The 12,283-nt window shown below is 38.5% G+C and overlaps 1 protein-coding gene across 1 annotated transcript in view; it reads right to left on the minus strand.

Moving 5' to 3' along the window:
- Window positions 1-12,283, minus strand: part of IL31RA (interleukin 31 receptor A) — a 37,974-nt gene that overhangs the window by 14,980 nt on the left and 10,711 nt on the right. Inside the window, exons 4-6 of the mRNA XM_011371055.1 lie at window positions 11,595-11,602; window positions 7,778-7,940; window positions 2,642-2,721 (exon numbers count right to left, since the gene is read on the minus strand). Coding sequence (XP_011369357.1) covers window positions 2,642-2,721; window positions 7,778-7,940; window positions 11,595-11,602 — 251 coding nt within the window. The remainder of the gene's footprint in view (window positions 1-2,641; window positions 2,722-7,777; window positions 7,941-11,594; window positions 11,603-12,283) is intronic.

The following is a 12,283-nucleotide window of genomic DNA, read 5'->3' on the forward strand; positions in this document are numbered from 1 at the left end:
AGGAAAGGCACTGAGACTGTGCTAAGTGGTGGGGATGGGAGTTGGAGTAATATAGACCACTAGGCACTGAACTACAAGCAGGCGACTGCCCTCCTGGGATGAGTAACACACCTCGTGCTGTGGCATCACACCTTCCAGCGCTAGAAGAGGGGATCTGCTAATCTTTGGTATCAACCCTTAACATAAGTCTAAGTCCGTGAGGCTAAACTAAGAGAATGCCTGAGCCAGTGTAAGCAAGCCACCCCCGTTTCCTTTTAGCTGTATCTTTCTCTTTATCCCACATGGGCAGAATATAAGCTAAAAAGTTGAAGCATTCTCTCCAAGCCAATCTCAAGTCTGATCTGGCTCTGAGTCATCTCTTCCCTGGAAGGCCCCAAGAGTTGGAGAGTAGCTGCGCCCTTGCCTTTTATCACCACATCCCCCTTCTGAGAAGAGAGCTCGCATCCCTGGACAAGGCACTCCAAGCATCCCAGTTAAGAGGACTAAAACATTCAGGGCTGCCCTATCAGTCCTAAATTCTTGCTCAGAAACCTAAGGTGACCCCAGGGGCTCCAAGCCAAACTCTTCTTTTCAGCTTTGAACCTGAGACCACTAACCAGATGTTTTACCTAGGGATCAGCATGTTGAGTATTTCCCAGGAATTAGAAGACTTTCCAGTTGTTCATTTTCTGTTACTGATAACACCCACAGATGGAGCAGAATGATTGAATGTAAGGCCAGACAGGACTTTAGAAGTTATACTGCCCTCCCAATTTTAGAATTTCCTTTACAGTTCCCATGACATAAAAGGTCAGTCAGAAGAACCTTTTCTTTTTCAAGACATTCATTGTCTTTTTTAAATAACAGCTTTATAAAGATATACTTCACATACCAAAAATTCAGTTTTAAAGTGTACAATTCAGTGGCTTTTAGTATATTCACAGAGCTGTACAATCATCACCACTAACATTAGTTCATTCTTTTTTACTCAACTCTAATTCTTAGAAAAGTCTTCTTTTGAGGCAAAAAGAAGACCAGTCTCCAGGCTAGGAGGACAAGGAAGAGGACACTGAAGTCCGTCTCATCTATTTCACAGGTGGTCTACCAGGCCCACTGCTATGCGGATGACTGCACAGGGTATGTGCCATTGTTTGCTTTCTTTCCCCTAAAATATGTTGACACCACTAACAGTGCTTTCCCTTGTCTGCTGCCTCTGCAACCAGAGAGTCTCCCATAACCCTGGGGAGGGAAGTGAAAGGAGAGGAAAAAGGTATAAGGATGGTCCAACCCTGAAGTAACTGGGATTGAAATGTCACTTGGCAAAGCAGGGTGAATTCTCCATTTACGAAAGGACTTGAAACTTGCCTGGACTTTAGCAAGCATGACGTAACACAATAAGTATTTTCTAAGAATTTTAGAAACATACTGAAGCGTTTTGGCATCTTACTGCTCTCCTCCCCATTCCTCCCCTCAGCTCCATCTTTTTTTCTCATTAAATTTTATTAGTTTCAAGTACACAGTACATTGGTTGGACAGTTACATAGTTTATATAATGATCCCCCGAATTGCTCTTTCTTTCCTCTGGCTCTCCACCTAGCCATTACATGAATGCTAACTGTATTCCCTATGCCATGCTCCCCATCTCCGTGACCACCTATCAACTACTAGTTTGTACTTCTTTAACCCTTCATCCCCTTCTCTTAGCCCCCTAACTCCCCTCCCCTCTGGCCATCACCAGATTGTCCTCTGTATTTGTGAGTCTGTTTTTGATTAGTTCTTTTTGTTCCTTAGATTCCACACGTAAGTGAAATCATATGGTATTTATCTTTCTCCGTTTGACTTATTTCACTCAGTATAACAACTTTCTAGTTCCATCCATGTCGTTGCAAATGATAGGATTTCATTTTTTGTAATGGCTAAGTAGTATTTTGTTGTATATATGAACCATAACTTCTTTATCCGATTGTCCCTTGGTGGGCACTTAGGTTGCTTCCATATTTTGGCTACTGTAAATTGTGCTGCCATGAACATAGGGATGCATAGACCTTTATGAATTATCATTTTAGTTTTCTTTGGATAAATACCCAGAAGTGCAATTGCTGGGTCAAAAGGTATATACATTTTTAATTTTTTGAGAAACCTCCAGACTGTTTTCCGTACCAATTCGCAGTCCCACCAACAGTATATGAGAGTTCTCTTTCCTCCACATCTTCATCAACACTTGCTGTTCTTTGATTTATTGATGACAGCCATTCTGATAAGTGTGAGATGATATCTCGTTGTGGTTTTGATTTGTGTTTCTCTGATGATTAGTGACCTTTTCCTATGAACATCTTTTCATATGTCTATTGGACATTTTTATTTCCTCTTTGGAGAAATATCTGTTCGGGTCTTCTGCCTATTTTTATCAGCTCCCCCATCTTTTCTCTCCTGTTTCCTGGCTGTTTTTCCTCTATTTGCGCTTTTCCTTTCCTATTTATTCCCTCTTTCCCCTCCTTTTCTGTTATGTTTCCTATCCTCTTTTCTCATCTCCTCCTCCTTTCTCTTCTTCTCTGCATTACCCACCTGACTTCTTTGTTCCTCACTCCCAGAACTCTATCCTAGAAAGGACCACTTGGTGTAAGATCCAGGGTTTTAAACAAATACCCCAGAGTGATGTTACCTTCCACAACAGTTTCACTGTCCTTCTTCCATCCACCTTGGCTGGTCTCAAAACTCGCCACAGATCCAGGCCAAGTGGAGCTGTGAGGAACAAGAGTAAGGTACTCAACTCAGAAGGGAGTCGCAACAGGAGATTGGGGGAATTAGCTTGACTGCCTTTTTAGAAAATGCAGTTAGGAAAGATTTGTTTGAGGGAGACAGCAGGGGTAAGATGGAGAGCAGAGGGATGGCAGCACTGCGATGATCAATAATGTCTTCATTTTGTGGCTGGAGGATTGGAATCAACCAAAGGCAAAAAAAAAAAAACGCCCCTGGAACCGAAGAACTTGGAAAGGGAAAAAAAAAATGCAATAGACCCCACTGTAATATCATTTATCACACAAATCTGGATTGAAATGTGACATCTCGTGTCTTCTAAGATATAATATCTACATACATTAAAACTAGGAATGACACAGATAACTGAAAAGAAATACATATAATCTATACCATATCTACTCCCCAAAAGGATGAAACTGCATACTTATGTTATAAAACATAGAAATGAATTAAAGAAGAAAGGAGAAGAGAAATAATTTTTACTATGGCATATTCCGGGCTCTAAACTTAATACTGATCTCCCAAGTAGGAAAAGTGAAAAAGAATCATATTAAGTTGCATATTTCTCATGGCCTGATAAAAACAAAACACAGAAATTTATGTGAAGGCAAGTATTTTGTGGCTATGGGCAATGAATTCATACATAGAATTTATATTATGGATTCCCTTAAAAAAGACACAGGGCACTAAAGACCAATGTGTGTAATCACAGTTGAGCAAAAGTACAGAAAGACAGCATGTGGACATTTAAAATGCAAAGGGATAATGTTAAACCTGATTGATGCATTTCTCTAGTAAACAACATAATCTAAGACAACGTAGTTCAAGAGTGTTAGCTTCTGATGATCTAACCATACAGGGATAAAACTTACAAAAATAAGAGGAATTTATATTTCGCTTGATCTCTGGACTTTTGTCTCTTGTCTCAAGCAAGTTTGGCAAGGAGTAGATTATTGGCAATGAACAGTAGAGTGCTCAGACATGCTTCAAAAACTTCAAAATGTTGAGCTTTTCATTAAGGAATGACTCACACACTTTAGTCATGAGAAGAAAGCAGAGAGTTCTAAAAAACTGTCCAGAAGTCTGTTGGCCTGTAATTTGAAGAAGTAAAGAAATGTCTCTAACTGAAGCTGCAGTTGATTCACTCTGAATCTTTTCTTGACAAAATCACATGGCTGATGAAAATGTAATTAGGTCTGCAAAGAATAGGGTCTGCACTTGGGCCAAGATTTAAACTATTTTAGTACTGAGAGACTGTTTTCAGGGATCTTTTCAACTTATGGTGATAAGTGAAATTACCGAACTCCAACTAAAGATAACTTCATAATGTAAAAAATGTGCCAATTAAGTCAATAATAACCTGTCTTGTCATCAGTGGGGAGTCCCATTTCTACAGCTACTCTTGCAGAAAACAAAGTGTGGGTAACACAGTCTAACTGTTAGGCTCTGAGTCTCCCAATAAGATCTATTGTAATTCCATGTAAGTAAATGGGAATTGTTTAGACTTTACATCTGACTTCATCTGCATTCCATTGAGATGTTGTCTTACGAACTCTGCCTGGAGTTTTCTGATTTCTTGAAAGTCTTTATTTAATCAGATGAAAGGACAGTCTGTACTCAACAGGGAAACAGGGAGTAACAGGCTGGTTTCAGCCTGTCTACAAGCCAGTGAGATGTAAGCAGAGACAGATTTCCTCCCAGAAGAACTTAGCACAAGGCTACAAAGTCACTAGACCCTCAAAATTGACTCACAAAACTGGAAGAACTCTCACTCTGTCTCTTACTTGCAGAGTCTCTGTTCCAGCTATACTGAAGTGAGACTCAGGAATAGTAACATTGATAGTAAGAAAAAAATCTAAAGGCAACATGTTCATTACAGTCCAGTCCCAAATATTCATCTGAAGGACGTACAGGGACAAATATAAACTGATTATTAAATAATCAATCATTCCAGTCACTTGATTAGAAATACGAGCGAAATTCTCCTTAGATTTATCCTACTGGTAGCTATTTAGTTTTAGTAGTGATGATGAATGAATTTAATCAGGTATTGTCTTTTTTCACTGAGGCCACTATTTCATACAGATATGGTTCAAAGGGAAATAGTTTTCCCAATATAGACATCCCACAGATGCAGCTTTTAGTAAAACCACTGCTTAACTAGCATGTAAATCCTCTATAATTATTACAGCCAATTTTTCATTAACCTTGAGTTAATAATGGATTTGCAGTTTAATCAAAGGGGAAAGAGTAATAATTCTGTATTTGTGAAACAAAATTAAATTGTTTCAAATCTGCCAAAAACAAGAACAAAAACAAAAACCTATGTATTCAAAGGTATCAATTATTTCGACCGATAGTAACAATATGATGCTATGTTGTTTCTATTATGACCTGGGAATCCCCACAACAGCCACCAATTAGACACCTCAGACACACTGGTGCCCTTGCTGAAGACCAATAATAGCTAGCTTATAGTAAGTGTCACTGCACTAATCATTTTACCTAAATTATCTCATTTAATCTCCACAGCCCTATAATTAAGAATACCATTAGTATTATCTCCATTTCTGAAGTAGAGAAGTAAAGCAACAGTCCGATACCATAAGCTTTTAAGTAATAAAGTCAAGATTTGACTATAATTATATCTGTATCATGTTTAAATGTGAGTAAATAAACCTAACAATTAATATGTTGAAATCCAAAAGAAAATAGTGCTCCATGTCCAACTTAGAATAGAAATTTTTAAACAATTAAACAAGGTTTGAGGTGGTATGTATTAAACAACTGGAATTTCATTGTGAAATAGGGAAACTAATAGCTTGTGAAATAGAAAAGGGGAAATTAGGAATTCTTGGAGGTGGAGGACTACATGTTCATCGATTTCCTCTGGGATCCTGAAAAAAATGAAGAAAAACAAAAGCAAAAGTTCTCCAGGGGTGACTTTGACAAATGAGCATTGATTTTTATTTAATTAGCACAAAGAACACCAGCATCTAGTGTTTTGCTAATTAATCTTAGTCAAGCTGGCTAAAATAACAAATCAGCTGAAATAATAAGTCTTGTTTCTGGCAGCAAAACAAGTGGATGAAACTGACATTAGAGAGTGGCTGGACAGTTTTGAGCTAACTGAAGACACTGAGCCATAATGGCACCAATAGGTCACTGGGGAGAAGAGCAACAGCCACAGGGAGAGGAGCTGTGCTAAACAAGATCACACCTGAGATAGAGCTTAATCTCCCATATTGCCTGCTAAAAGGTATAGCAAAGGGAGAGGACAATTTGCTCAATGATACTATATGTGTTTCATTCTAATATTTTGAAAAGGAGGGCTCAGCTAAGAGATAGGCAACAATAATTAACTACTCCAATAATTTATAACCATTGGACCATTTTTTTCCTGTGCAATTTCTGTGCTGTTTGATATTTGTAAACTATTACATTTGTATTCTTTGGACACTTTGAGATGATGTCTGTAGAATGTAAATGTGTTCCCAAATATTGTATATAATTTTCATCAAAAATTTACATTAGATCCACAACTTAACTAGCTTTGTTTCAACCACACATGTATTTTTATTTATTTAAAATTTATATAGCCCTTACCATTTGTAAGGCACTGTTATAAGCCGTTAAACATGAAATGGCTTGGAAATTTATGGCTTTCCTGTACTGCTACAGCCTGCCACAGAAGACTTGATGCCTGATTGGCATAGAAGAACAGAATTTTAGGGTGAGGAGGGTCTTCAGAGGCCATCTAGCACAATTCCCCATGTGCTGCATGAAGCCTTGTTGTATAGCCACATCACCAAGGGGTAGTGCAGACTAAGCATGAACATCTCCAGTGGAGGATACAAAATTCAGAAGGCACCAGATTGTTTCTAGACATCTGACCATTTGGGCAAATGGGTCAAACATCTGTTAATGCCATCTTGGATTTGTGGGGAACTCTACCAGGATCCAGAAGAATAAATTGTTGTCATATGGACCAGGGAGCACAGAAATTGACCCCCAGTGAAATTCGTTTTGGACTTTGGATTTCCAGAAGTCTAAGAGAAAATATTTGTGTTGCTATATAGCCACTAAATTCGTGGTAATTTGTAACAGCAGCTATAGAAAACTCATACATTCATCAAACATGTATTGTCCATCTACAGGGGGTCAGGCGCTGGGCAAGGCTCTTGATTTACAGAGAATGCCAATACATGCTGAGTGACCCTGTGCAATTTATTATCATCTCTAAAACTCAGCTCCCTCATCTCCAAATGGGGATGATTCTACATATTTAATAGGGCTGTTAGGAGGATTTAAAATAATAGGAAATCTAGCATTTATTAAATGTTTACCATGGTTAAACATATTATTTCATAATCTTTAAATTAACAGTAAAAAATACTATTCACTCAATTCTACAAGTTATATTCCATTACGAGAAAGGGAAATACATAGTGAGAAAACCGAGGCTTAAAGATTAGGTATCTTTCTCAAAGTCACTCCAGAGCCAGGCTGGGATTTAAGCCAAACCCACAGATTCAAAGTACTGTTCCTAATTACCATACTACACCTCGAACTGTTCCTAATTTCCATATGTCTATCAATGTGTGGTCTCTTTCTCTTTCCTTCCTTTGCTATTATTATGGTGAGACCTTTTTGTTTCTCATTAATTACATTTTTATTTTTTTAGTGGTAGCTCCAGAGTTTACAATATATATCTTTATCATAGGATATCTTTAAATATTATACCGCTTCACATATATAAGCATAAGATGTTTATGAGTATTAAACAGGTGATCTTTTGCCTTGAAGGCAAAAAAGCTGCTACTTTAATTAACACCATCAGAGGAGGGCCAGCTTATCCTGTGGGCTCAGGTGGGTGCAGTGAGTGCCCTGCAGAGAGGAAATGTTCAGACACTCCAGGTTCTGGGATTGTGGGATTCCATGAGTCCTAGTTACACAAAACTGAAAAAACCCATAAAAGCTACGCCAGGCCGCCCTAAACCAGAGCAGGCAAAAAAGGAATTACAAGAGACCAGCTTGCCTTCTTCCTCAGTTGTTCCCATTTTTTCTTGGCTCCAGCCACTCCAGAACCTTGAGTCCTCAGCTGCACATTGCAGAACTATGACATACTCTGTAAAAGCCTGAAGCCCTGTGAGGTTGTATGTTTCGTCTCTGTCGATATCTTTGGTGAAGTTGACTTCCATCTAGAAGACAGAGATAACTTTGAGCTGGATGGGAGATCACATGTTATCTTTCCAGTTTTCTTCTCTAACCTTCTCTTACCTTTTCAGAACTAGTAGCGTTATATCTCAAATTTTAAAATATATATGTGTCCTAAATAAAACTCCAAGCATGCCCGGGGACCATCTGTACCTAAATAGATGTGAGTCATCGCATAAATCACCACCCTCCCTACTTCCTGCCCCTAAGCTGGTGAGGCAGAGATTCCTGCCTCTGGGCTGGATGTGAATGAGCAGAGTCTTGTTTTTCTGGAAGATGCAGGGTCCTGGGACTCAGGGCAACCTGGGCTCCAGTTTAAACTTTGGCGGTGACTCCAACACCTAGAAATAAGGCCCCATGAAACAGTAGGTAACTGAGACCTTAGTGGCATTAAGGTCAACCTTATGTCATTCACAAGACTTAGAAAACTTAAGGTGCCATGAACGACCTCAGCATTTGTTATCAGCAGAACTAGAATCAGAACACAGATTTCCTCACTCCTAGACTCTTTCCCTTACCCAAATCTTCCATTTCAAATTATTGGTCTTTGGGTGACCAGTCAAGCTGCTAAAGATGTTGGCAGTCTAGATACATAAATTCATTTTGACACCCTCTTGGGGTAGAGGAGGAGAGGTAAATAAAGCACTTCTCTTTTCTAGACCTTAGTTTCTTCATTAGTAGAATGAACATGCTGCTTTAAATAATCTCCAAAGTCCCTCTGGACCCAATCCTCCAAGACAAACTTAAAAACTCTTTCTGAGTATGGTCATTGTTCCTACAGTATGAACTTTTAGCTGTTGCTTTATATGAACTTATACTGAGTTGATTAATAAAAATAAACTGCACTAATAGGCATGCCCATTTTGTGAGCATGCACATGAGTCCCAGAAAACCCAGCAAGAGAAGGAAGTCCTGATATTTCCTATGTGTATCTAACTATAGGTCCTGGGCCTATAATAGGGCAAAATGAGAACATGTACAGGTGGCAACGAGATGAGCATCCCAGCCCCAGATGGATACTTCTGAACTCCCAGCCTAGTGAGATGGCATTGGAGCAAGAAAGTAGGAACCAGAACTGAGGGAAGTTGTGCTGCTGTATCCCAGGTTCCCTGAGTGCCCTCCACCTACAGCCCCTGGAGATGTTGCAATGGCAGAATAGGGCTGTTGGGAACATAACTTGGGACAATCCATCATCTTTGGGAAGTAGCATCCCCAAATTACCTTAGTTATGGGGCCCAGTTTGAACCAGATTAAGACCTTTAGGAGCAGGACAACCACATGTAAATCAAAATTAAAACAATATTAACCCATAAAATACATGCAAGGAAGGTTAATAAAGTTCTATTTTACTTTTCGTGCTTTTTAAAATATACAATATTCTTTTAAAAAATCTTTTTAATTTTTCCTCCTGCTTTGCTAGTACACTGAGCAGAAGCTTGGCCTGCTTGCTGGGTCTCCTCATGTTCACACTCAGAAAGCTCTGCCTAATGCAGTAGTGCAAGCCTGTTCTCAGCCCTAGCCTCGAAGGAAACAAAAGCTATTTAGTCTTTCACACAGTGTGCCTCTAAGGCTTCTTTTACTTTGGCTTTCTGTACAGGCTAGGTGCCTTTGGCCCTCACACAGAGTCCAAGATCAACTGATCTTCCATATACAGGCTTAAATCTAAAACTTTCCCAACTCAACACAGGCAATCGACGCCAACCAAAACATTAATTAGTTTCATCAGGTTTGTTTCTAACAATCTATACTTTATGCCAAATCCTGGCTCATCCAAAGTGTTTATGTTTTAAGAGATGAGTCAGAAGTTTTGGTGCAAAGCCTACATCAAACTCTTAAGACAGTCTTGAGATCCTTTTGTAGAGTGTTCGTATGGTTCCATTTTATAAAGGTGAAATCCATTTAGACTAAGGCCGCAGGAAGATGGTTTGGAGGTTGCCAAAATATGGTCGAATGAATGACTGAACTTGGAATCAGAAAACCTGGGCTCAGGTCTGCAACTTACAAACCGTGCGATCTTGGAGAAGGGATTTAAGCTCTCTACATTGCAATTTCCTAATCTATAAAATTTTTTTTTAAAGTAGTTCCTTGCTCATAGGATATTTGCAAGGATTAAACAGTTTGGAGTATAAGAAAGTACTCTGTAATCCATATAGCATCATACACATAGCATCTTGGAATATGGACATATTGGGATTTTAGAATTAGTTTTTATATGATTTACTTTTAGTTGAACAAATATTTATTGAGCATATGTGCCAAGCAATGGGAAAATAAATATGAAAACCAAGGTCTCTGTGTCTGAGGAATCTATAGCCTCATCTATAGACAGCTTTAAATGACTGCACTGAGTGCTAAATGCAGTGACAGAGGAGGAGTACCCAGCTCAGGCTCTCAGAAGGAAATGTGTTAGACCTGAGTTCTGAGAGATGAATAGGTTTAGCAAGGTATGACCAGGAGTGGAATACAAAAGCAGATGGTATTCTAGGCAGAGGCATAGAATAGTGAAGCGACATGACACAAGGAAAACTAGCAATTCATAATTAATAGAGAAGCCAAGGCAAGATGAAAGATGAGGTTGGAGTGATCAATAGAGGTCAGGTCTTAGGGGTTTAAAGATCTGGCTCTTTATTCCTAGGTAATGAGAACCAGCCATAGAAAGCTGGGTTGGTTTAGTTGGGTTTAGAACTGTGTAGACTTGTGTGTGAAAGCTGAAAGGAGAGAGGTACTGGTTGCACATTGCACTTTCCTTCCCACTTCCTCCCAGGAACTTGAATCTGGAAGGAAGGAGGCAAAGATGAGTACAGATGTAGGTGAGTTTGTCAGAGGGGAGGTACAGGATACTGGAAGTTAGGGTAGTTTACACTTGCTGCCCTCACTTAGTGTTGTATGTGGTTTAATAATTTTCCAGAGGGACATAGATCTTGGTTTATTTTTCTTGTTGAATCCTATCCCAGCAGCCACAGGACTCTGGGCCCAGACAAACAGAAGAAATAAAGGGTATCTAGACATAAGTTCTTCAGGTTCACTGAGACTGTGACATGTGGTGTGAAGGAAGATGCTCTGCTCAGGGGTTCCCTTCTGGTTTCCAGAAACTACTAATCAGTGAGTCTTATGTTACACGTAGTCAGGTTTTAGGAGAATGGTTCCAGAGCTGCATAGAAAGGAAGCTAACAGGAGAAGCAGACATCATTATTTCTCTTGTTCTGAACACAAGAGAAAGTTAACCAATTTTCTGAAAGAGTTCAAGACTAGGAGAGGATGCAGTAAACATAGTATCTATGGGTTTTAGCGATAGCCTCATGAAAAAAGTAGGTTAATTGTAGTATTAATTAAAGAAATCTGCGCAAAAGGCCAAAGGGAGGAGAGGTCGACGTCTCTGGATGTTCTCTCTAGTTTACTGCATGGCTCCAATGTAGTCACTTTTTTTATTAGTGATTAAAGTTTTAAAAGTGTTATCAAATCTGAAGATATTGAAAGTTAGGAAGTAGAATGTTAACTATAAGTTTTGAGTGTTAGAATAAAGATTCTAAATAGGCTGAAATGATAAGACCAACATGAAGAAATTCAATAGGAGTAATAAAACACCTGCACTTAGGTTAAAAACCAACAAGCTATAAGATAATGAAGATATGTTTTACTAGCAAATCTAATGTGGGAAAAAAGTTTTAAAAATTTAACTGATTCAAGTGGCTAGGAGCTAAGAGTCTATAAAGTAAGGTGGTTACAAAAAACAGTTGGTACAATTTCAGCCTGCATTGATGGAAATACAAGAATATCATTTGAACTTTGAGGTAAGAAAAGATTTCTTAAGATACAAAAGGCATTAAGTATAAAGGAAAAGACTGATAAAATTTGACAGTATTAAAATTAAAAAGTTATGTTCATCCAAAGTAACCATAGAGGGTGAAAAGTCAGGCCGAGTGAGAGATGTTTACAACATACATAACAAATAAAAGATGTATAAGTAGAATATATAAGGAACTCCTAGAAGCCAATTGAAAAATCAGACTAATAAAAAAAAAACGTACGAAAGACTTAAATCAGCACTTCACAGAGGACTCTAAACAGCCAATAAACACAAGAAAAGGTATGCAACCTCAAAGTCAGGTATATACAAATTAAAGTCATGACTCCATTGCATTCATAAAATGGAATACTACACAGCAATGAAAAATATAAACACCAGTATTACATAATGTGAATGAATCTTAAAAGCACAATATTGAAAGAGCCAAACAAAAAAATGTATGGATTCCATTTATATAATGTCTCAAACTATGTTGATCAGGATGCAGGCTTAAATGTTAAAATCATAATAAAAAGCAAA

The sequence above is a fragment of the Pteropus vampyrus genome, unplaced genomic scaffold (assembly GCF_000151845.1).
Source record: "Pteropus vampyrus isolate Shadow unplaced genomic scaffold, Pvam_2.0 Scaffold181, whole genome shotgun sequence".
Taxonomy (NCBI): Eukaryota; Metazoa; Chordata; class Mammalia; order Chiroptera; family Pteropodidae; genus Pteropus; species Pteropus vampyrus.